General features: G+C 41.9%; 2 protein-coding genes across 2 annotated transcripts in view; both read right to left on the reverse strand.

Moving 5' to 3' along the window:
* Nucleotides 1-25000, reverse strand: part of LOC306740102 (nucleus accumbens-associated protein 2-like) — a gene marked incomplete at its 5' end in the record, with an annotated part of 36474 nt that overhangs the window by 408 nt on the left and 11066 nt on the right. The gene's annotated exons all lie outside the window — the stretch shown is intronic.
* Nucleotides 265-7369, reverse strand: LOC306739818 (far upstream element-binding protein 3-like; the record flags this gene model as incomplete). The annotated part of the gene is made up of 9 exons (XM_079221879.1): nt 7281-7369; nt 4135-4243; nt 3251-3281; nt 2974-3023; nt 2207-2278; nt 1973-2030; nt 1729-1891; nt 1546-1644; nt 265-393 (listed from the first exon to the last, which is right to left on the reverse strand). The coding sequence occupies exons 1-9, from the start codon at nt 7365-7367 to the stop codon at nt 265-267; spliced, it is 798 nt and encodes a 265-aa protein (XP_079078005.1). The 5' UTR covers nt 7368-7369.

Genomic DNA, 25000 nt, shown 5'->3' on the forward strand with positions numbered 1-25000 from the left:
TCCAACAGGCTAGCAGCTAACAGAGGCCAGCCGCTAACAGAGGCCAGCCGCTAACAGAGGCCAGCCGCTAACAGAGGCCAGCCGCTAACAGAGGCCAGCTGCTAACAGAGGCCAGCCGCTAACAGAGGCCAGCCGCTAACAGAGGCCAGCTGCTAACAGAGGCCAGCCGCTAACAGAGGCCAGCCGCTAACAGAGGCCAGCCGCTAACAGAGGCCAGCCGCTAACAGAGGCCAGCCGCTAACAGAGGCCAGCCGCTAACTCATGCTAACAGTGTGTTTGTGCGTGCCGTACGTCCAGGCTGGCTCCTCCCAGACGGGCGCTGAAGTCGTTGCGTCCCGAACGGAAGTCTCCGTCCTTCTCCCGGATCACCTCCAACACCAACTCCCTCGCTGCCTGCAAGGGTGCGGGGGGTGAGAGAGAGAGAGAGAGAAAGAAAAAGAGAGAGAGAGAGAGAGAGAGAGAGAGAGAGAGAGAGAGAGAGAGAGAGAGAGAGAGAGAGAGTCAAATTCAGGGCCTGTAAGTCTTCTCTGCTGGCCTAAACAGGATCACAAAGTTATAGCTATTTTATAATTTAGTTGTTTTTCACAAATACACTACATGTATTATGATATATATATATATATATAATTATGTTTCTATATTATCTCATTGACCAGCTCCTGTCTTCCTCTGTTGCTCTGCTTCCAGCCTGCAGCGCTGCTTCTAGTGCAGCTTTAACACATTTTCAGCCCTAACTGTTTACCAAAGAGAGGATGGACTTTGTCTTTAAGTGAACAGCATCTGGTGAGTGAACTGCTGGTTGTGTTACTGTTTTTACATCTGCACTCGCATTTAATCATAAACAAGCCACGGCGCTGTCGCTGCTGCCCGCGAGAGCTAGCTGCTGCAGCTAACACTGACAACACTTTATTTGTGTGCTGAATTTTCAGTGTTGTTTACTTGAGCTGAAACAGTGCAGGCTAGCTAGTGGAGGTGGTGCAGGCTAGCTAGTGGAGGTGGTGCAGGCTAGCTAGTGGAGGTGGTGCAGGCTAGCTAGTGGAGGTGGTGCAGGCTAGCTAGTGGAGGTGGTGCAGGCTAGCTAGTGGAGGTGGTGCAGGCTAGCTAGTGGAGGTGGTGCAGGCTAGCTAGTGGAGGTGGTGCAGGCTAGCTAGTGGAGGTGGTGCAGGTTCCCTCCCGTCAGCCTGTTCTCCTCGGTGAGCGCGGTGGAGAACGTTACGGTAGTGAATATCGTTCCTTCTGGTCGTGGCTCGTTCCCTTGAGTGTGCGGTGTTTTAGTGCCACAGTTTTTTGGATTGTTTTGTCATGTTGTGCTATCACTAAATGTTCTTGTTGATGTGGACTACATGTCCGTTAATGACGCAGCATCCCGTCATGCGCGTATTCATGGAAACTATATCAGACGGCACTGAAGGCCCAGGTAGAAAATACACGGCCCGCCACTGATCAAATCCTTCTCTGTTCCTGTTTAACACCAACCAGTTCTGTTGTTGAAGCCACCAGTGGACCTCTTACTGGTTGAACAGGTGTGTGTTCAGGTGTGTGTACCTGCACTTTGTACGGGTCTCCAGAGATGCGGAGAGGTTTGTCGGCGCCGGTCGGCATGGGCCCGTCCTGGATCATCATCATCTTCACGCCCGCTCGCTCCTGACACACAACAACAACAGCAGCATGCGTCAGAGACGTGGAGGAGGCGGGAGTCTGCGGCGTCACGACGGCCAATCAGGTTACCTGCAGCTGTTTGATGGTGTCTCCTCCTCGGCCAATCACCAGCCCCACCTTGCTGGCCGGGATCAGCATCTCCTGCACGGAGGCTCCGCCTTCACCGTCGCCGTGGAAACCCGGACCGTTTCTGCAGCGATCCACGATCTGGATGAGCAGACGCTTCGCCTGTCTGCACACACACACACACACACACAGTGAGCAGGAGGAGGTGAGCAGCTGATGTTATTAAAGTGGATGTTTAGAAACTCACTCGATGCTCTCTGGAGTTCCAGTGAGGGAACATGGCCGCTCCATCAGACCTCCGCTGTCTACACACACACACACACACACACACACACACACACACACACACACACACACACACACACACACACACACACACACACACACACACACACACACACACACACACACACACACACACACACACTTTAAACCAGCGACCAATCAGAGCCTCACAGAGCTTCACAGCTTCAACACTCACCAGCAGCAATCTGGATCTTGCAGCCAGACTCCAGCTGGATCCTGGTAATCTGCTCACCTCCTCGTCCGATAACTGAGGAGAGAGCGGACGCATTCCTCAGGTTCTGGTCAGGTTCTACCCCGATACGTGTTGTGGTCAGGTTCTACCCCGATACGTGTTGTGGTCAGGTTCTACCCCGATACGTGTTGTGGTCAGGTTCTACCCCGATACGTGTTGTGGTCAGGTTCTACCCTGATACGTGTTGTGGTCAGGTTCTACCCCGATACGTGTTGTGGTCAGGTTCTACCCTGATACGTGTTCTGGTCAGGTTCTACCCCGATACGTGTTGTGGTCAGGTTCTACCCCGATACGTGTTGTGGTCAGGTTCTACCCTGATACGTGTTGTGGTCAGGTTCTACCCCGATACGTGTTGTGGTCAGGTTCTACCCTGATACGTGTTGTGGTCAGGTTCTACCCCGATACGTGTTGTGGTCAGGTTCTACCCCGATACGTGTTGTGGTCAGGTTCTACCCCGATACGTGTTGTGGTCAGGTTCTACCCCGATACGTGTTGTGGTCAGGTTCTACCCCGATACGTGTTGTGGTCAGGCCGGGGGTTCTAGGCTAGCTTTAGCTCAGGCTGGTTCTTTCTCAGGTGAGGAGTGTTAGAACCGGTGGAACGTTCTAGGTCAGGTTCTGGATGGACAGATAAAGAACCGCTGCCCTGGACAACTAGACTGTGATTGGACGAGCAGCAGGACACAGCGAGAGGTCGGAGGTCATACTCACTGAAGCCGACCATCCTGTCGGGGACCTTGTAATCCTCTGTGATTACCCTGCTGCGCGCGCGCGCACACACACACACACACACACACACACACACACACACACACACACACACACACACACACACACACACACACACACACACACACACACAGTGATCATGTTGATGACAGATCTATAAACACTTATCTTAGCTAACAGGAATATGAACTCATTATGTGTGTATCATTACCACCTGCTCTGTGTGTGTGTGTGTGTGTGTGTGTGTGTGTGTCTCTACCTTTGATGCCCCATGGCTGCTAGCTGGTTACCTACTGAGAGACAGAGACGCAGATTAGACATGAAGGACTTTGTTTGTCCTGGAGACAGTTCTGTCTGTCTGACTTCCTGTCTGTCTCTCAGTACCGTCTGACTTCCTGTCTGTCTCTCAGTACCGTCTGACTTCCTGTCTGTCTCTCAGTACCGTCTGACTTCCTGTCTGTCTCTCAGTACCGTCTGACTTCCTGTCTGTCTCTCAGTACAGTCTGACTTCCTGTCTGTCTCTCAGTACCGTCTGACTTCCTGTCTGTCTCTCAGTACAGTCTGACTTCCTGTCTGTCTCTCAGTACAGTCGTCTGACTTCCTGTCTGTCTCTCAGTACAGTCGTCTGACTTCCTGTCTGTCTCTCAGTACAGTCTGACTTCCTGTCTGTCTCTCAGTACAGTCTGACTTCCTGTCTGTCTCTCAGTACAGTCTGACTTCCTGTCTGTCTCTCAGTTCAGTCGTCTGACTTCCTGTCTGTCTCTCAGTTCCGTCTGACTTCCTGTCTGTCTCTCAGTTCCGTCTGACTTCCTGTCTGTCTCTCAGTTCAGTCTGACTTCCTGTCTGTCTCTCAGTTCAGTCTGACTTCCTGTCTGTCTCTCAGTACAGTCTGACTTCCTGTCTGTCTCTCAGTACAGTCTGACTTCCTGTCTGTCTCTCAGTACAGTCTGACTTCCTGTCTGTCTCTCAGTACAGTCTGACTTCCTGTCTGTCTCTCAGTACAGTCTGACTTCCTGTCTGTCTCTCAGTACAGTCTGACTTCCTGTCTGTCTCTCAGTACAGTCTGACTTCCTGTCTGTCTCTCAGTCTAGTCTGACTTCCTGTCTGTCTCTCGTGCGTTGACCCCGCCCCCGCCCCCCTCACCTCCGTCCTCTCCGGGTCTTTTCTGTCCGGGGTAGTACAGCGAGGGCTCCCCGCTTCCTGAGGAGCTGTTGAGGTGAGACATGGCTTCTCCGCCCATCTTGCCCACCATCTGAGGACAGAGAGGATCATGGGTAACACGGGACGCATTCTGTCCATCACACCTTGTTCCAGCTCGTGTTGGAACCACGGACTGTTTATAAGAAGGGCACGTCTCGGTTCGTGAAGCCTCTAGTTCAGCATTTTGGCCGTCGCCATTTTGTTTTTTTTTGCAACCAGAGAACAGGAAGTGACCACAGGTGGCGGCCAGAATGCAGCTGTAATACTCACGGAAACATCAGAAACACGACAACAGGTCCCTGAAGTAGTCAGCCTTCAGCCAGTACTCATGTTCACTGAGCAGAGCCTGAATGCATCATGAGAACGCTATCATCTACCTTCAGTCAGTGCTCATGTTCACTGAGCAGAGCCTGAACGCATCGTGTAACTGAAGTGAACCTCCGTTGGTTCTCCGTTAGCGGTGCTGCTAACATTACTAGCTCTCCTCCTGTTGGTTCTCTGTTAGCGGTGCAGCTAACGTTACTAGCTCTCCTCCTGTTGGCTCTCTGTTAGCGGTGCTGCTAACGTTACTAGCTCTCCTCCTGTTGGTTCTCTGTTAGCGGTGCAGCTAACGTTACTAGCTCTCCTCCTGTTGGTTCTCTGTTAGTGGTGCAGCTAACGTTACTAGCTCTCCTCCTGTTGGCTCTCTGTTAGCGGTGCTGCTAACGTTACTAGCTCTCCTCCCGTTGGCCTAAACACTGATTGGTTGTTTACAAAGTCACATGACCAGGGATCAGAGACTCGAGGAACAGCCGTGATGTCCTGATCACATGATCTACTGGACACTGGAGGAGAAAACTATTTACTCTGATGGTCAACGGTAAACTGTGAGGGGGGCAGAACTGATCAGGGTTCAATAATGACCCGTTACTCTGCTACAAACGGAGTCACAGCTTGTCTAAATGAGACCAATATTATATTTCACAGAAACGTTAGTGGCGGCAGGAATATTAATTGATTAATCTATTAGTCAATCAACAGAAATAAAATTATTTGAGTCCTGAAGGAGGTCGTAACGTCAGGATGTGATCAATAACCACGATGAGGTCACCATCATAGTCAATATGAGCCGAGTGTCAGGATTTGCTGATAAGATATTTTCCTGATCGTTAATGTGAAGTTAAATTATTTGGTTTTGTCTCAGACTTCCTGCTATGCTAATTAGCCACAAAAGGCTAATATGTAGCTTTAGCTAGAACTTATTGAAATGATCATTTAAATTATGTCAAATTATAATTTGAATGATCGTAAATAACTATTTTAATGGCCTTGTTAAATAATTATTTAAATAACCAGGAAGCCTCATTATGAATGCTTTGAAGCTTCCTGGCAGCAATAACATGAAGTTTAAATCAATGAAGTTGTTATTACTGATCAATGATTCCTGAATAAACGACTAAACTTAAACTTAATAATTTGTATTATTATTAACCTCCGACAGTGTGCGTTTATTAAAGACGTTTTCTTTTCTTTTATATAGTTATATATAATATAGTTTTTACACGTTTCTTTGAACCAACAACCAAACGTATTTTAACGCAAATTATCATTCTGGTTCTCTTTAGAATGTATTTCTCATAAAGATTAATATCTATTTAACATTTTATCTTCATTTACACGAACATAAAGGGAAGTTTCACCGCGATTATAATATTTAAATAAAAGGTTCAAATGTCTAGAAATGATGATTAAAATCACAAAAAGGGATTTATGTCCATAAGTATATAAAATATACATAAATATAAAAGAGTCTCGTGATCTGAATCCAACATGGCTGCCGTTAGAAGAGCCACATAAACCGACTGCGATAGAAAACAAGTTCCTATGAGGCTAGCAGTTTCCCCCCGCTTCCAGTCTTTATGCTAAGCTAAGCTAACTGCGCCGCTGAACCTTCAGACAGGAAGTCTCCAATAAACTAAATTTAATGACGACTTCCTGTCCGGTGGAATCCGCCCGACGGCACGAACACAGCCAACCTTTGACCGACCGATTCCGGCCAATCACGCGCCGACCTGGAGGTCGCCGAGGACGGCCGGCGCCGGGTTCTACCGGAACCATCGCCGACCTGGACGCTGCGTAAAGAACCTTCAGTGGAAGGGTTCCGGTCCTTCTTACGGTCCAGATCAGAGCCCTTGTTCAGGTCCAGATCCGGCCCTGGCTTCAGCGTTTGAGGCCCTAAACAGGAGCAGGTCCGGGGGGCGTGTCGGGGTCCGGCTGCAGCTAGGACGAGACCACGTCCAGAGGGTTTACTCTGACTCCAGACCAGCTGAGGCGGGTTCTACAGGAGTCTTGGATCCGATCAGGACCGTCACGTGTTCACAGACCTGTCACTCCAAAACTGGACTTCCTGGATCGTAGGACTCACCTGTACCTGAACACTTCCTACCTGGGAAGCTCAAGATCGGTCTATGGCAGTGCGCACGCACGCACGCGCACACACACGCACGCACGCGCACACACACACACACACACACACACACACACACACACACACACACACACACACACACACACACCGGTCTCTCTATAGGCAGCAGACACACCTCCTCCCTATATGGCCTGATGCCGTTGCGTAACCGCAGCCTAGTTAACTAGTTACAGTAAGCAGCTGTTTACTGTAACTAGTTAACTAGGCTGCAGTTACGCAATGGCGCCGCAGCCGCAGGACTCGTCGTGCTCCGTGTTTCTGTCTCAACAGGTTCCTCCTGCTCCACTGACACGTGTGGACAAACTCCCCCCCTCCCCTCCCCCTCCTCCGGCTGACAGCTCCACAAACTCACCCTAAACTACGACCCGGGCCCTGTCAGACCGGGCAAAGAGTCTCAAAACCGGCCTCAAAGTCCGAGTCCCAACTGCTTTCCGAGCTAGTTTAGCATGCTAGCACTGTGTGTATCTAATGTGTATGTGTGTGCGCGCGCACGCGGAGCGCCCTACAAGTTGGGGCAGTTAGCAAGCGCGCGCGGGCGAGAAAATCGGAATAAAAAGTGCTTTGGCTCGAGCCAAACGACCCGGAACGCGCGCGCGCGGGGGCCCCCGGGGGCCGCGCTCACCTGGCGGGCCCTCTGGAGAGCGTCGGCCAGCCCGTCTGCCTTCAGCCCCGGCTGCCCCAGCGAGGCCTGTCCCTGCAGCTCCGCCATCACACGCAGACTCCTTGCTAGCCGCTAGCTGGTTAGCGGGATTAGCTCGCGCTGCTAACTGGGGCTCAAGGCTGCGGCAGAGATGGGTGACGGTAGCGCAAGAGGAGGTCTCACTTCGGACGGGGTTTCCTAGGACCAGAAGGAAGTGGAGTCTCTGGGACCGGTTCACTGGTCCTCTCATGAAAAGCCGATTAATATGAATAATAACCGATTAATATGAATAATAACCGATTAGTGACTGTGAGGAGGGATAACATGAGTGACTGTGAGGAGTAATACCACCTGAACACAACTACACACACGTCATAACACGCGTCACGGCCTGCTCTGCTGGTAAAGGCTTCGTCTTGGTTTCCTTCACCCCCGGAGTCTTCCGGTTGTCCCGTCACCATGGCAACATGTGGAGAAGCTGACGTACCGGTTCAGTCCTTAGCTTCATGTCAGAGTGCTTCTGCGGACCGGGTTTGCTTTTCTACCACAGAGTGGTACTCGCGTCGTCATAGAGGATCTCTGCCGCTGCTCAGCTGTTGGCAACTCGATGCTCTATTTCCGCTTCCGCATTCAGTCACGTGGTCCGAACAGCTCCACAGGTGGAGAGCGGAGTGAAGAAGAAGAAGAAGAAGAAGAAGAAGAAGTGTGTGTGTGTGTGCGTGCGTGTATTACTGTTTGTGTATCTTACTGTGTGTGTGTGTGCGTGTATTACTGTGCGTGTATATTACTGTGTGTGTGTATATTACTGTGTGTGTGTGTGTGTGTGTGTGTGTGTGTGTGTGTGTGTGTGTGTGTGTGTGTGTGTGTGTGTGTGTGTATATTACTGTGTGTGTTTTTTTTCTAATTTTCAAAATAAAACATCTTTCCGGCCATGATTTTTTTTGTGATTTTTATTTCATTCATTCTGTGTGACCCAGTACCAAGAGGCCCACAGACCCACAGGCCGGTACCAAGAGGCCCACAGACCCACAGGCCGGTACCAAGAGGCCCACAGACCCACAGGCCGGTACCAAGAGGCCCACAGACCCACAGGCCGGTACCAAGAGGCCCACAGGCCGGTACCAAGAGGCCCACAGACCGGTACCAAGAGACCCACAGACCGGTACTGGGTGGAATGAGCATACTTATAAACGTTACAACTCCTTCATAGTGTCATATTGCTTTTTGGAGAATTATGATTATAAGTTCATAGTAGATGCAAAGGTAAACTCATGTACAATATATATATATATATATATATATATATATATATATATATATATATATATATATAAGATAATGCTTTATTAGTCCCGCAGTGGGGAAATTACAGGATTACAGCAGCATTGCTCACATGTGAATACAAGATAAAAATCAAGTAACATAAAAAAACAGTAATAGAAAACAATAAAAAACAGTAAAGAATAATATTAAATAGACTGAATAAAAAAGTATATTAAGTACTGACACGTATTGCACAAGTTGGATATTGCACAAGGTGAAAGTGTTCAAAGTGTCAAAGTGTTCAAAGTGTCAAAGTGTTAAAGTGTCAAAGTGTCAAAGTGTTAAAGTGTCAAAGTGTCAAAGTGTTAAAGTGTCAAAGTGTCAAAGTGTTAAACTGTTAAACTGATCAAAGTGTTAAACTGTTCAAAGTGTTAAACTGTTAAAGTGTTCAAAGTGTTAAACTGTTAAAGTGTTCAAAGTGTTAAACTGTTCAAAGTGTTAAACTGTTAAAGTGTCAAAGTGTCAAAGTGTCAAAGTGTTAAAGTGTCAAAGTGTTCAAAGTGTTCAAAGTGTTCAAAGTGTTTAAAGTGTTCAAAGTGTCAAAGTGTTGAAGTGTCAAAGTGTTCAAAGTGTTCAAAGTGTTCAAAGTGTCAAAGTGTTCAAAGTGTCAAAGTGTTGAAGTGTCAAAGTGTTGAAGTGTCAAAGTGTTGAAGTGTCAAAGTGTTCAAAGTGTTCAAAGTGTTCAAAGTGTCAAAGTGTTCAAAGTGTCAAAGTGTTGAAGTGTCAAAGTGTTCAAAGTGTTCAAAGTGTTCAAAGTGTCAAAGTGTTCAAAGTGTTTAAAGTGTCAAAGTGTTAAACTGTTGAAGTGTTCAAAGTGTTCAAAGTGTTCAAAGTGTTTAAAGTGTCAAAGTGTTCAAAGTGTTTAAAGTGTTCAAAGTGTTCAAAGTGTTCAAAGTGTTCAAAGTGTTTAAAGTGTTCAAAGTGTCAAAGTGTTGAAGTGTCAAAGTGTTCAAAGTGTTCAAAGTGTTCAAAGTGTTCAAAGTGTTTAAAGTGTTCAAAGTGTCAAAGTGTTAAACTGTTGAAGTGTTCAAAGTGCTCAAAGTGTTCAAAGTGTTTAAAGTGTCAAAGTGTTAAACTGTTGAAGTGTTCAAAGTGTTCAAAGTGTTCAAAGTGTTTAAAGTGTTCAAAGTGTTCAAAGTGTCAAAGTGTTAAACTGTTGAAGTGTTCAAAGTGTTCAAAGTGTTCAAAGTGTTTAAAGTGTCAAAGTGTTCAAAGTGTTCAAAGTGTCAAAGTGTTCAAAGTGTCAAAGTGTTCAAAGTGTCAAAGTGTTCAAAGTGTTCAAAGTGTTCAAAGTGTTCAAAGTGTTCAAAGTGTTAAACTGTTGAAGTGTTCAAAGTGTCAAAGTGTCAAAGTGTTCAAAGTGTTCAAAGTGTCAAAGTGTTCAAAGTGTCAAAGTGTTCAAAGTGTTCAAAGTGTTCAAAGTGTCAAAGTGTTCAAAGTGTCAAAGTGTTCAAAGTGTCAAAGTGTTCAAAGTGTTCAAAGTGTCAAAGTGTTCAAAGTGTCAAAGTGTCAAAGTGTTCAAAGTGTTCAAAGTGTCAAAGTGTTCAAAGTGTCAAAGTGTTCAAAGTGTTCAAAGTGTCAAAGTGTTCAAAGTGTCAAAGTGTCAAAGTGTTCAAAGTGTTCAAAGTGTTCAAAGTGTTCAAAGTGTCAAAGTGTTAAACTGTTGAAGTGTTCAAAGTGTCAAAGTGTTCAAAGTGTTCAAAGTGTCAAAGTGTCAAAGTGTTCAAAGTGTTCAAAGTGTCAAAGTGTTCAAAGTGTCAAAGTGTTCAAAGTGTCAAAGTGTTCAAAGTGTCAAAGTGTTAAAGTGTTCAAAGTGTCAAAGTGTTAAAGTGTCAAAGTGTTAAACTGTTAAAGTGTTCAAAGTGTCAAAGTGTTCAAAGTGTTCAAAGTGTCAAAGTGTCAAAGTGTTCAAAGTGTTCAAAGTGTTCAAAGTGTCAAAGTGTTCAAAGTGTCAAAGTGTTCAAAGTGTTAAAGTGTCAAAGTGTTCAAAGTGTTCAAAGTGTTCAAAGTGTTCAAAGTGTCAAAGTGTTCAAAGTGTCAAAGTGTTAAAGTGTCAAAGTGTTCAAAGTGTCAAAGTGTTAAACTGTTAAAGTGTTCAAAGTGTCAAAGTGTCAAAGTGTTCAAAGTGTCAAAGTGTCAAAGTGTTAAACTGTTAAAGTGTTCAAAGTGTCAAAGTGTTCAAAGTGTTCAAAGTATCAAAGTGTCAAAGTGTTCAAAGTGTTCAAAGTGTCAAAGTGTTCAAAGTGTCAAAGTGTTCAAAGTGTCAAAGTGTTCAAAGTGTTCAAAGTGTCAAAGTGTTAAACTGTTAAAGTGTTCAAAGTGTTCAAAGTGTCAAAGTGTTCAAAGTGTTAAACTGTTAAAGTGTCAAAGTGTCAAAGTGTCAAAGTGTCAAAGTGTTCAAAGTGTTCAAAGTGTCAAAGTGTCAAAGTGTCAAAGTGTCAAAGTGTTCAAAGTGTTCAAAGTGTCAAAGTGTTCAAAGTGTCAAAGTGTTCAAAGTGTTCAAAGTGTCAAAGTGTTAAACTGTTAAAGTGTTCAAAGTGTCAAAGTGTCAAAGTGTTCAAAGTGTCAAAGTGTTAAAGTGTCAAAGTGTTAAACTGTTAAAGTGTTCAAAGTGTCAAAGTGTCAAAGTGTCAAAGTGTTCAAAGTGTTCAAAGTGTCAAAGTGTCAAAGTGTTCAAAGTGTTCAAAGTGTCAAAGTGTTCAAAGTGTTAAAGTGTTCAAAGTGTCAAAGTGTCAAAGTGTCAAAGTGTCAAAGTGTTCAAAGTGTTCAAAGTGTCAAAGTGTTAAACTGTTAAAGTGTTCAAAGTGTCAAAGTGTTCAAAGTGTCAAAGTGTTCAAAGTGTTAAACTGTTAAAGTGTTCAAAGTGTCAAAGTGTCAAAGTGTCAAAGTGTCAAAGTGTTCAAAGTGTTCAAAGTGTCAAAGTGTTAAACTGTTAAAGTGTTCAAAGTGTCAAAGTGTCAAAGTGTCAAAGTGTTCAAAGTGTTCAAAGTGTTAAACTGTTAAAGTGTTCAAAGTGTTCAAAGTGTCAAAGTGTTCAAAGTGTTAAACTGTTAAAGTGTTCAAAGTGTCAAAGTGTTCAAAGTGTTAAACTGTTAAAGTGTTCAAAGTGTCAAAGTGTCAAAGTGTCAAAGTGTTCAAAGTGTTCAAAGTGTTAAACTGTTAAAGTGTTCAAAGTGTCAAAGTGTCAAAGTGTCAAAGTGTTCAAAGTGTTCAAAGTGTTAAACTGTTAAAGTGTTCAAAGTGTTCAAAGTGTCAAAGTGTTCAAAGTGTTAAACTGTTAAAGTGTTCAAAGTGTCAAAGTGTCAAAGTGTCAAAGTGTTCAAAGTGTTCAAAGTGTTAAACTGTTAAAGTGTTCAAAGTGTCAAAGTGTCAAAGTGTCAAAGTGTTCAAAGTGTTCAAAGTGTTAAACTGTTAAAGTGTTCAAAGTGTTCAAAGTGTCAAAGTGTTCAAAGTGTTAAACTGTTAAAGTGTTCAAAGTGTTCAAAGTGTTCAAAGTGTCAAAGTGTTCAAAGTGTTCAAAGTGTTCAAAGTGTCAAAGTGTCAAAGTGTTCAAAGTGTTCAAAGTGTTCAAAGTGTCAAAGTGTCAAAGTGTTCAAAGTGTTCAAAGTGTCAAAGTGTTCAAAGTGTCAAAGTGTCAAAGTGTTCAAAGTGTTCAAAGTGTTAAACTGTTAAAGTGTTCAAAGTGTTCAAAGTGTCAAAGTGTTCAAAGTGTTAAACTGTTAAAGTGTTCAAAGTGTTCAAAGTGTCAAAGTGTCAAAGTGTTCAAAGTGTTCAAAGTGTTCAAAGTGTCAAAGTGTCAAAGTGTTCAAAGTGTTCAAAGTGTTCAAAGTGTCAAAGTGTCAAAGTGTTCAAAGTGTTCAAAGTGTCAAAGTGTCAAAGTGTCAAAGTGTCAAAGTGTCAAAGTGTTCAAAGTGTTCAAAGTGTCAAAGTGTCAAAGTGTTCAAAGTGTTCAAAGTGTCAAAGTGTTCAAAGTGTCAAAGTGTTCAAAGTGTCAAAGTGTTCAAAGTGTTCAAAGTGTCAAAGTGTTCAAAGTGTTAAACTGTTAAAGTGTTCAAAGTGTCAAAGTGTCAAAGTGTCAAAGTGTCAAAGTGTTCAAAGTGTTCAAAGTGTCAAAGTGTTAAACTGTTAAAGTGTTCAAAGTGTCAAAGTGTTCAAAGTGTCAAAGTGTTCAAAGTGTTAAACTGTTAAAGTGTTCAAAGTGTCAAAGTGTCAAAGTGTCAAAGTGTTAAAGTGTTCAAAGTGTCAAAGTGTCAAAGTGTCAAAGTGTCAAAGTGTCAAAGTGTTCAAAGTGTTCAAAGTGTCAAAGTGTTAAACTGTTAAAGTGTTCAAAGTGTCAAAGTGTTCAAAGTGTCAAAGTGTTCAAAGTGTTAAACTGTTAAAGTGTTCAAAGTGTCAAAGTGTCAAAGTGTCAAAGTGTTCAAAGTGTTCAAAGTGTTAAACTGTTAAAGTGTTCAAAGTGTCAAAGTGTCAAAGTGTCAAAGTGTTCAAAGTGTTCAAAGTGTTAAACTGTTAAAGTGTTCAAAGTGTTCAAAGTGTCAAAGTGTTCAAAGTGTTAAACTGTTAAAGTGTTCAAAGTGTCAAAGTGTCAAAGTGTCAAAGTGTTCAAAGTGTTCAAAGTGTTAAACTGTTAAAGTGTTCAAAGTGTCAAAGTGTTCAAAGTGTCAAAGTGTTCAACTGTTAAAGTGTTCAAAGTGTCAAAGTGTTCAAAGTGTCAAAGTGTTCAAAGTGTTAAACTGTTAAAGTGTTCAAAGTGTTAAAGTGTTCAAAGTGTTCAAAGTGTCAAAGTGTCAAAGTGTTCAAAGTGTTCAAAGTGTTAAACTGTTAAAGTGTCAAAGTGTCAAAGTGTTCAAAGTGTCAAAGTGTTCAAAGTGTCAAAGTGTCAAAGTGTTAAAGTGTCAAAGTGTTCAAAGTGTCAAAGTGTTCAAAGTGTTCAAAGTGTCAAAGTGTCAAAGTGTTCAAAGTGTTAAACTGTTAAAGTGTTCAAAGTGTCAAAGTGTTCAAAGTGTTAAACTGTTCAAAGTGTTAAAGTGTCAAAGTGTTCAAAGTGTTAAACTGTTAAAGTGTTCAAAGTGTCAAAGTGTTCAAAGTGTTCAAAGTGTCAAAGTGTCAAAGTGTTCAAAGTGTTCAAAGTGTTAAACTGTTAAAGTGTTCAAAGTGTTCAAAGTGTCAAAGTGTCAAAGTGTTAAACTGTTAAAGTGTTCAAAGTGTTCAAAGTGTTAAACTGTTAAAGTGTTCAAAGTGTTCAAAGTGTCAAAGTGTTCAAAGTGTTAAACTGTTAAAGTGTTCAAAGTGTTCAAAGTGTTAAACTGTTAAAGTGTTCAAAGTGTTCAAAGTGTCAAAGTGTTCAAAGTGTTAAACTGTTAAAGTGTTCAAAGTGTCAAAGTGTCAAAGTGTTCAAAGTGTCAAAGTGTTCAAAGTGTCAAAGTGTTAAAGTGTCAAAGTGTTAAAGTGTCAAAGTGTTAAAGTGTCAAAGTGTTAAAGTGTCAAAGTGTTAAAGTGTCAAAGTGTTAAAGTGTCAAAGTGTCAAAGTGTTAAACTGTTAAAGTGTTCAAAGTGTTCAAAGTGTTAAACTGTTAAAGTGTTCAAAGTGTTCAAAGTGTTCAAAGTGTTCAAAGTGTCAAAGTGTCAAAGTGTTAAAGTGTCAAAGTGTTAAAGTGTCAAAGTGTTAAAGTGTCAAAGTGTCAAAGTGTTCAAAGTGTTCAAAGTGTCAAAGTGTCAAAGTGTTAAAGTGTCAAAGTGTCAAAGTGTTCAAAGTGTTCAAAGTGTCAAAGTGTTAAACTGTTAAAGTGTTCAAAGTGTTCAAAGTGTTAAACTGTTAAAGTGTTCAAAGTGTTCAAAGTGTTCAAAGTGTTCAAAGTGTCAAAGTGTCAAAGTGTTCAAAGTGTCAAAGTGTTAAAGTGTCAAAGTGTTAAAGTGTCAAAGTGTTAAAGTGTCAAAGTGTCAAAGTGTTCAAAGTGTTCAAAGTGTCAAACTGTTAAAGTGTTCAAAGTGTCAAAGTGTTAAACTGTTAAAGTGTTCAAAGTGTTCAAAGTGTTCAAAGTGTTCAAAGTGTCAAAGTGTTAAACTGTTAAAGTGTTCAAAGTGTTCAAAGTGTTAAACTGTTAAAGTGTTCAAAGTGTTCAAAGTGTCAAAGTGTCAAAGTGTTAAACTGTTAAAGTGTTCAAAGTGTTCAAAGTGTTAAACTGTTAAAGTGTTCAAAGTGTTCAAAGTGTCAAAGTGTTCAAAGTGTTAAACTGTTAAAGTGTCAAAGTGTCAAAGTGTTCAAAGTGTCAAAGTGTTCAAAGTGTCAAAGTGTTAAAGTGTCAAAGTGTTAAAGTGTCAAAGTGTTAAAGTGTCAAAGTGTTCAAAGTGTTCAAAGTGTCAAAGTGTCAAAGTGTTCAAAGTGTTCAAAGTGTTAAACTGTTAAAGTGTTCAAAGTGTTCAAAGTGTCAAAGTGTCAAAGTGTTAAACTGTTAAAGTGTTCAAAGTGTTCAAAGTGTTAAACTGTTAAAGTGTTCAAAGTGTCAAAGTGTCAAAGTGTTCAAAGTGTTAAACTGTTAAAGTGTCAAAGTGTCAAAGTGTTCAAAGTGTCAAAGTGTTCAAAGTGTCAAAGTGTTAAAGTGTCAAAGTGTTAAAGTGTCAAAGTGTTAAAGTGTCAAAGTGTTAAAGTGTCAAAGTGTCAAAGTGTTCAAAGTGTCAAAGTGTCAAAGTGTTAAAGTGTCAAAGTGTCAAAGTGTTCAAAGTGTTAAACTGTTAAAGTGTTCAAAGTGTTCAAAGTGTCAAAGTGTTCAAAGTGTTAAACTGTTAAAGTGTCAAAGTGTCAAAGTGTTCAAAGTGTCAAAGTGTTCAAAGTGTCAAAGTGTTAAAGTGTCAAAGTGTTAAAGTGTCAAAGTGTCAAAGTGTTCAAAGTGTTAAACTGTTAAAGTGTTCAAAGTGTTCAAAGTGTCAAAGTGTTCAAAGTGTTAAACTGTTAAAGTGTCAAAGTGTCAAAGTGTTCAAAGTGTCAAAGTGTTAAAGTGTCAAAGTGTTAAAGTGTCAAAGTGTCAAAGTGTTCAAAGTGTTAAACTGTTAAAGTGTTCAAAGTGTTCAAAGTGTCAAAGTGTTCAAAGTGTTAAACTGTTAAAGTGTCAAAGTGTCAAAGTGTTCAAAGTGTCAAAGTGTTCAAAGTGTCAAAGTGTTAAAGTGTCAAAGTGTTAAAGTGTCAAAGTGTTAAAGTGTCAAAGTGTCAAAGTGTTCAAAGTGTTCAAAGTGTCAAAGTGTTAAACTGTTAAAGTGTTCAAAGTGTTCAAAGTGTTAAACTGTTAAAGTGTTCAAAGTGTTCAAAGTGTTCAAAGTGTTCAAAGTGTCAAAGTGTCAAAGTGTTAAAGTGTCAAAGTGTTAAAGTGTCAAAGTGTCAAAGTGTTCAAAGTGTTCAAAGTGTCAAAGTGTCAAAGTGTTAAAGTGTCAAAGTGTCAAAGTGTTCAAAGTGTTAAACTGTTAAAGTGTTCAAAGTGTTCAAAGTGTTCAAAGTGTTCAAAGTGTCAAAGTGTCAAAGTGTTCAAAGTGTCAAAGTGTTAAAGTGTCAAAGTGTTAAAGTGTCAAAGTGTTAAAGTGTCAAAGTGTTAAAGTGTCAAAGTGTCAAAGTGTTCAAAGTGTTCAAAGTGTCAAAGTGTTAAACTGTTAAAGTGTTCAAAGTGTTCAAAGTGTTAAACTGTTAAAGTGTTCAAAGTGTTCAAAGTGTTCAAAGTGTTCAAAGTGTCAAAGTGTTAAACTGTTAAAGTGTTCAAAGTGTTCAAAGTGTTAAACTGTTAAAGTGTTCAAAGTGTTCAAAGTGTCAAAGTGTCAAAGTGTTAAACTGTTAAAGTGTTCAAAGTGTTCAAAGTGTTAAACTGTTAAAGTGTTCAAAGTGTTCAAAGTGTCAAAGTGTTCAAAGTGTTAAACTGTTAAAGTGTCAAAGTGTCAAAGTGTTCAAAGTGTCAAAGTGTTCAAAGTGTCAAAGTGTTAAAGTGTCAAAGTGTTAAAGTGTCAAAGTGTTCAAAGTGTTCAAAGTGTCAAAGTGTCAAAGTGTTCAAAGTGTTCAAAGTGTTAAACTGTTAAAGTGTTCAAAGTGTTCAAAGTGTCAAAGTTTCAAAGTGTTAAACTGTTAAAGTGTTCAAAGTGTTCAAAGTGTTAAACTGTTAAAGTGTTCAAAGTGTCAAAGTGTCAAAGTGTTCAAAGTGTTAAACTGTTAAAGTGTTCAAAGTGTCAAAGTGTTCAAAGTGTCAAAGTGTTCAAAGTGTCAAAGTGTTAAAGTGTCAAAGTGTTAAAGTGTCAAAGTGTTAAAGTGTCAAAGTGTTAAAGTGTCAAAGTGTCAAAGTGTTCAAAGTGTTAAAGTGTCAAAGTGTTAAAGTGTCAAAGTGTCAAAGTGTTCAAAGTGTTAAACTGTTAAAGTGTCAAAGTGTCAAAGTGTTCAAAGTGTCAAAGTGTTCAAAGTGTTAAAGTGTCAAAGTGTTAAAGTGTCAAAGTGTCAAAGTGTTCAAAGTGTTAAACTGTTAAAGTGTTCAAAGTGTTCAAAGTGTCAAAGTGTTCAAAGTGTTAAACTGTTAAAGTGTCAAAGTGTCAAAGTGTTCAAAGTGTCAAAGTGTTAAAGTGTCAAAGTGTTAAAGTGTCAAAGTGTTAAAGTGTCAAAGTGTTAAAGTGTCAAAGTGTCAAAGTGTTCAAAGTGTTCAAAGTGTCAAAGTGTTAAACTGTTAAAGTGTTCAAAGTGTCCAAAGTGTTAAACTGTTAAAGTGTCAAAGTGTCAAAGTGTTCAAAGTGTCAAAGTGTTCAAAGTGTCAAAGTGTTCAAAGTGTTAAACTGTTAAAGTGTCAAAGTGTCAAAGTGTTAAAGTGTCAAAGTGTCAAAGTGTTCAAAGTGTTAAACTGTTAAAGTGTTCAAAGTGTTCAAAGTGTCAAAGTGTTCAAAGTGTTAAACTGTTAAAGTGTCAAAGTGTCAAAGTGTTCAAAGTGTCAAAGTGTTAAAGTGTCAAAGTGTTAAAGTGTCAAAGTGTTAAAGTGTCAAAGTGTTCAAAGTGTTCAAAGTGTCAAAGTGTTAAACTGTTAAAGTGTTCAAAGTGTTCAAAGTGTTAAACTGTTTAAGTGTTCAAAGTGTTCAAAGTGTTCAAAGTGTTCAAAGTGTCAAAGTGTCAAAGTGTTAAAGTGTCAAAGTGTTAAAGTGTCAAAGTGTTAAAGTGTCAAAGTGTTCAAAGTGTTCAAAGTGTCAAAGTGTCAAAGTGTTAAAGTGTCAAAGTGTCAAAGTGTTCAAAGTGTTCAAAGTGTCAAAGTGTCAAAGTGTTCAAAGTGTTCAAAGTGTTCAAAGTGTTCAAAGTGTCAAAGTGTCAAAGTGTTCAAAGTGTTCAAAGTGTCAAAGTGTCAAAGTGTCAAAGTGTCAAAGTGTTCAAAGTGTTCAAAGTGTTCAAAGTGTCAAAGTGTTCAAAGTGTCAAAGTGTCAAAGTGTTAAAGTGTCAAAGTGTTAAAGTGTCAAAGTGTTAAAGTGTCAAAGTGTCAAAGTGTTCAAAGTGTTCAAAGTGTCAAAGTGTCAAAGTGTTAAAGTGTCAAAGTGTCAAAGTGTCAAAGTGTCAAAGTGTTCAAAGTGTCAAAGTGTCAAAGTGTTCAAAGTGTCAAAGTGTCAAAGTGTTAAAATGTCAAAGTGTCAAAGTGTCAAAGTGTTAAAATGTCAAAGTGTCAAAGTGTTAAAGTGTCAAAGTGTTAAAGTGTCAAAGTGTTCAAAGTGTCAAAGTGTTAAAGTGTCAAAGTGTTAAAGTTGTTGGGTTCCTTGTCTGCTCGTGGGTCTCCACCCCTGGTTTCCGCCCACTGCCACGCCCCTCTCATTCATCCCAGCTGTTGTGCATTGCCTTGATCACCGGCAGGTGATTTAGGGACCACTGCGTACCTGGCTCATTTGTCGGGTTGTTCCAGTTCCAGTCTGGTTTGCTTCTTCAGGTGAGAGTGGATCACAAGAGCGGTTGAGTTGCCCTCCCGACTCTGGAGCGGAATCAGTCTGGCGTGCTTCAAAAGCATTGACCACAAGAGCGGTTGAGTTGCCCTCCCGACTCTGGAGCGTAATCCGTCCGGCGTGCTTCAAGAGCAGCCTTCACAAGAGCGGTTGAGTTGCCCTCCCGACTCTGGAGCAGAGGAGGTGGATCTCCTGTGTTCGCTGGACATTACCGTTGGTATTAGTCTGTCTATTCGTTGTGTTTTGTTTTATCGCAATAAAGTCCGCCCTTGGAACTTGAACTGCTGCGTCTGTGCATTTGGGTCCTCAACACCACACCCCTTCTAACAAAAGTGTTCAAAGTGTTAAACTGTTCAAAGTGTTAAAGTGTTCAAAGTGTCAAAGTGTTAAACTGTTCAAAGTGTTAAAGTGTTCCAAGTGTGTCAGTGCTAAAGTGTTAAAGTGTCAAAGTGTCAAAGTGTTCAAAGTGTCAGTGTCAAAGTGTTCAAAGTGTCAAAGTGTGGTTCCAAAGTGTAAAGGAATCTCTACTTTTACTCAAGTATGACTTTTAAGTACTTTATCTACCACTTTATATGTGTGTGTGTGTGTACGTGTGTATTCCTGTGTGTGTGTGTGTATTACTGTGTGTGTATTCCTGTGTGTGTGTGTGTGTGTATTACTGTGTGTGTATGTGTGTGTGTGTGTGTGTATTACTGTGTGTATGTGTGTGTGTGTATTACTGTGTGTGTGTGTGTATTACTGTGTGTGTATTACTGTGTGTGTGTGTGTATTACTGTGTGTATTACTGTGTGTGTGTATTACTGTGTGTATTACTATGTGTGTGTGTGTGTATTACTGTGTGTATTACTATGTGTGTGTGTGTGTATTACTGTGTGTATTACTATGTGTGTGTGTGTATCATGTGTGTGTATTACTGTGTGTCTGTGTATTACTGTGTATGTGTGTATTATGTGTATCCGTGTATTACTGTGTGTGTATGTGTGTGTATTACTGTGTGTGTATTATTTGTGTGTAATACTGTGTGTGTCTGTGTATTACTGTGTGTGTATTATGTGTGTGTGTATTACTGTGTGTGTATTATGTGTGTGTGCGTGTATTATGTGTGTGTATATTATGTGTGTCTGTGTGTGTGTATTACCTGTGTGTATATTATGTGTGTGTGTGTATATTATGTGTGTGTGTGTATGTGGTTATTACTGTGTGTGTGTGTGTATTGTGTGTGTCTAATATGCGATGTGTGTATTATGTTTGTGTATATTATGTGTGTGCATTATGTATGTGTGTATTACTGTGTGTGTATTGTGTATGTACATTATGTGTGTGTGTATTGTGTGTGTATAATATGTGTGTGTATATTTTGTGTGTATTATGAGTGTATAATATGTGTGTGTTTGTGTATATTACGTATGTGTATATTGTGTTTGTGTGTATATTATGTGTGTGTGTATATTATGTGTGTATTGTGTGTGTATATTATGTGTGTGTGTATTGTGTGTGTATAATATGTGTGTGTATACTATGTGTGTGTATTGTCTGTGTATAATATGTGTGTTTATATTATGGCCTGGAGCCGTCCTGCCAGCTGCCATGGCCCTGCTTTCTCCTCCCACTGCCCCTGTGATGCCCCTCCTCTCTACCTCCTTCTGCTTAATGGGTCGTGGTTATCTGGATCATGGACCATGCATACTACTCATTATATGAATCATTTCTGTCATATTCATGTAATGTGCTGTAACTCCGTTACGTTATTCATTCTGGCCACATGACATCTATTGCTTCTGTCCATCCGGGGAGAGGGATCCTCCTCTGTTGCTCTCCCTCAGGTTTCTTCCCCTTTTTTTCCCTGTGAAAGGGTTTTTACTATCTTTATTGGGGGAGTTTTTCCTGATACAATGTGAGGTCCCGGGACAGGGATGTCATGTGTACAGATTGTAAAGCCCTCCGAGGCAAACTTGTATTTGTGATGTTGGGCTATACAAAATAAACTGAATTGAATTGAATTATGTTTGTGTATTGTGTGTGTATAATATGTGTGTTTATATTATGTGTGTTTATATTATGTGTGTGTATTGTGTGTGTATAATATGTGTGTGTGTATTATGTGTGTGTATTGTGTGTGTATAATATTTGTGTGTGTATATTATGTGTGTGTGTGTGTGTATTTTGGTGTGTAATACGTGTGTGTATTATTTGTGTGTATTGTGTGTATATTATGTGTGTGTGTATTGTGTGTGTGTGTATTATGTGTGTGTATTATGTGCGTGTGTATTGTGTGTGTATATTATGTGTGTGTATTATGTGCGTGTGTATTGTGTGTGTATATTATGTGTGTGTATTATGTGTGTATTGTGTGTATATTATGTGTGTGTGTATAATATGTGTGTGTGTATAAAGAGCTCTGCAGAGTGGAAAATGATGGCTTGTGAAGAGGCTTGTTGTTGGACGTCAACAGGAAACACTAACAGCCTTAAGTGGCATTAAGGGTTGTGTGTGTGTGTGTGTGTGTGTGTGTGTGTTTGTGTGTGTGTGTGTTGATGTTCGGTTCTCCATCATTTCCTTCAGTTATATAAATGTTTAGTTCTCTCTTCATATAGGATTATTACCAACATTTCACTTCTAAATAAAAATGTTAAATAATCAAGAACCTTCTTTGGGTTCTCTAAGGAACAGTCTATGTTCCACCGTGAGCCTACAGAACCACTTCAGTTCCTCCTATCAGAGATTCTCCTGGTGTGTGGAACTCTACTGGAGAACCTCTAGAACCTACTCAGTGACCATTATACCCTCTAGAACCTCCTCAGTGACCTCTAGAACCTATAGAACCTACTCAGTGACCACTATACCCTCTAGAACCTCCTCAGGGACCTCTAGAACCTATAGAACCTACTCAGTGACCACTATACCCTCTATAACCTCCTCAGTGACCTATAGAACCTACTCAGTGACCACTATACCCTCTAGAACCTCCTCAGCGACCTCTAGAACCTATATAACCTACTCAGTGACCACTATACCCTCTAGAACCTCCTCAGTGACCTCTAGAACCTCTATAACCTACTCAGTGACCACTAAACCCTCTAGAACCTCCTCAGTTAACCTCTAGAACCTATTCAGTGACCACTATACCCTCTAGAACCTCCTCAGTGACCTCTAGAACCTATATAACCTACTCAGTGACCACTATACCCTCTAGAACCTCCTCAGTGATCTCTAGAACCTACTCAGTGACCACTATACCCTCTAGAACCTCCTCAGTGACCTCTAGAACCTCTTGAACCTCCTCAGTGACCACTATACCCTCTAGAACCTCCTCAGTGATCTCTAGAACCTCCTCATTGACCTCTAGAACCTCTAGAACCTCCTCAGTGACCACTAGAACCTCCTCAGTGACCCCTATACCTTCTAGAACCTCCTCAGTGACCTCTAGAACCTCCTCAGTGACCTCTAGAACCTCTAGAACCTCCTTAGTGACCACTAGAACCTCCTCAGTGACGCCTATACCTTCTAGAACCTCCTCAGTGACCACTATACCTTCTAGAACCTCCTTAGTGACCACTATACCCTCTAGAACCTCCTCAGTGACCTCTAGAACCTCCTCAGTGACCCCTAGAACCTCTAGAACCTCCTTAGTGACCACTAGAACCTCCTCAGTGACGCCTATACCTTCTAGAACCTCCTCAGTGACGCCTATACCTTCTAGAACCTCCTCAGTGACCTATAGAACCTCCTCAGTGACCACTATACCTTCTAGAACCTCCTTAGTGACCACTATACCTTCTAGAACCTCCTCAGTGACCTCTAGAACCTCCTCAGTGACCACTATACCCTTTAGAACCTCCTCAGTGACCTCTGGAACCTCTAGAACCTCCTCAGTGATCTCTAGAACCTCCTCAGTGGCCACTAGAACCGTCTAAATATATTAAAGAGAATCAGTTCTTGAATTAAATTAGTTTCATCACATTTCATTGAATTTTCTGTGTTTTCATTAAAGTGTTGACGTTCTCAGATATTGGACATTATCTCAGTGAGAACATATATGTGTATATATATACAGTATATATATATATATATATATATATATATATACATATATATATATATATATATATATCCAGAATGATTTCAACTCACTTTATTCTGTAACTCGGTTCAACAGCGTTTGAAAGAAATAACTGAAATCATCCACATGATCACACACACACACACACACACACACACACACACACAGTAAGGCACATACTGTAGTGTGAACACACGCGCACATACACACACACAGCTCACGGTTCATTTGACTGTAATAGCGGCTCCTCTTTATCTTTAACCCCTGAGTGACCCCCCGCTGAGATCAACTCACGACTGCTGCTCTTTACCGAGAGAGAGAGAGAGACAGAGAGAGAGAGAGACAGAGAGAGAGAGAGAGAGAGAGACAGGTAGAGAGAGAGAGAGAGGAGAGAGAGAGAGACAGGTAGAGAGAGAGAGAGAGACAGAGAGAGAGAGAGACAGAGAGAGAGAGAGAGAGAGAGAGACAGGTAGAGAGAGAGAGAGGAGAGAGAGAGGAGAGAGAGAGACAGGTAGAGAGAGAGAGAGAGACAGGTAGAGAGAGAGAGAGAGAGAGAGAGAGAGAGAGAGACAGGTAGAGAGAGAGAGAGACAGGTAGAGAGAGAGAGAGAGAGACAGGTAGAGAGAGAGAGACAGGTAGAGAGAGAGAGAGAGAGAGGTAGAGAGAGAGAGAGACAGGTAGAGAGAGAGAGAGAGAGACAGGTAGAGAGAGAGAGAGAGAGAGACAGGTAGAGAGAGAGAGAGAGAGAGACAGACAGACTGTCCTCCTGCAGGCTGCTGCTGCTTTTAGACGACTCATTACTGGACCTCCTGCAGACTGAATCCATCACACATCTAAATGTTCTTCAGAACACTGAGGATGTCATCGTCAATTCAATTCAATTCAATTCAGTTTATTTTATATAGCCCAACATCACAAATACAACTTTGGAGGGCTTTACAGTCTGTAACATAACATCCTGTCCCGGGACCTCACATCGGATCAGGAACAACTCCCCAATAAAGATAGTAAAAACCCTTTCACAGGGAAAACAGGAAGAACCTTCATAGAGCAACAGAGGAGGATCCCTCTCCTGGATGGACAGAAGAATAGATGTCATGTGACCAGAATGAACAACGTAACAGAGTTACAGCACATCACATGAATATGACAGAAATTATTCATATAATGAGTAGTATGCATGGTCCATGATCCAGATAGCCACGATCCATAAAGCAGAAGGAGGTAGAGAGGAGGGGCATCAGCAGGGCCATGGCAGCTGGCAGGACCGGTTCCATCAGCAGGGCCATGGCAGCTGGCAGGACCGGTTCCATCAGCAGGGCCATGGCAGCAGGCAGGACCGGTTCCATCAGCAGGGCCAAGGCAGGAGGCAGGACCGGTTCCATCAGCAGGGCCATGGCAGCTGGCAGGACCGGTTCCATCAGCAGGACCATGGCAGCTGGCAGGACCGGTTACATCAGCAGGGCCATGGCAGCTGGCAGGACCGGTTCCATCAGCAGGGCCATGGCAGCAGGCAGGACCGGTTCCATCAGCAGGGCCATGGCAGCAGACAGGACCGGTTCCATCAGCAGGGCCATGGCAGCAGGCAGGACCGGTTCCATCAGCAGGGCCAAGGCAGGAGGCAGGACCGGTTCCATCAGCAAGGCCATGGCAGCAGGCAGGACCGGTTCCATCAGCAGGGCCATGGCAGCTGGCAGGACTGGTTCCAGTCAGCCACGATCTATGGTGGGGGGCAGGACAGGGGTCCTCCCCCTGGTTCCAGGCAGCCTCATCAGCAGAGAGACAGGAGGTCCAGGTCCAGGACTGACCTGCAGACCGGTCTCAACCTGGGAGGAGGAAGAGAAGGAGAGAGGAACAGGAGAGAGGAAGAGGAGAGAGAAAGAGGAGAGGAGGAAGAGGAGGAGAGAGAAAGAGGAGAGGAGGAAAAGGAGAGGAGGAAGAGGAGGAGAGAGGAAGAGGAGAGGAGGAAGAGGAGAGGAGAAAGAGGAGGAGAGAGAAAGAGGAGAGGAGGAAAAGGAGAGGAGGAAGAGGAGGAGAGAGGAAGAGGAGAGAGGAAGAGGAGAGGAGGAAGAGGAGAGGAGGAAGAGGAGGAGAGTCATGTTTACCTGATGGAGTTCAGACTGAATACAAACAGCCTGATTCACCTCCTGCTGAGAAAACTCACATCAGAGTGAAGTCATCATGTTTCAATCTCCTCCAACTAAACGTTGCTGCTGCTGAGGGAGAGACGAGAACAACAACAACAACAACAACAACAACAACAACAACAACAGACTTCTGCTTCTTCTCTTCGACAGAACACAGATTGTCTCTCAGAGACTTTATTATAGAACACTGTCATCTATTTATGTTGTGATTAGACTCCTCCTCCTCACCAGGTGAGCACACA

Source organism: Taurulus bubalis, assembly GCF_910589615.1.
Source record: "Taurulus bubalis genome assembly, chromosome: 8".
NCBI lineage: Eukaryota > Metazoa > Chordata > Actinopteri > Perciformes > Cottidae > Taurulus > Taurulus bubalis.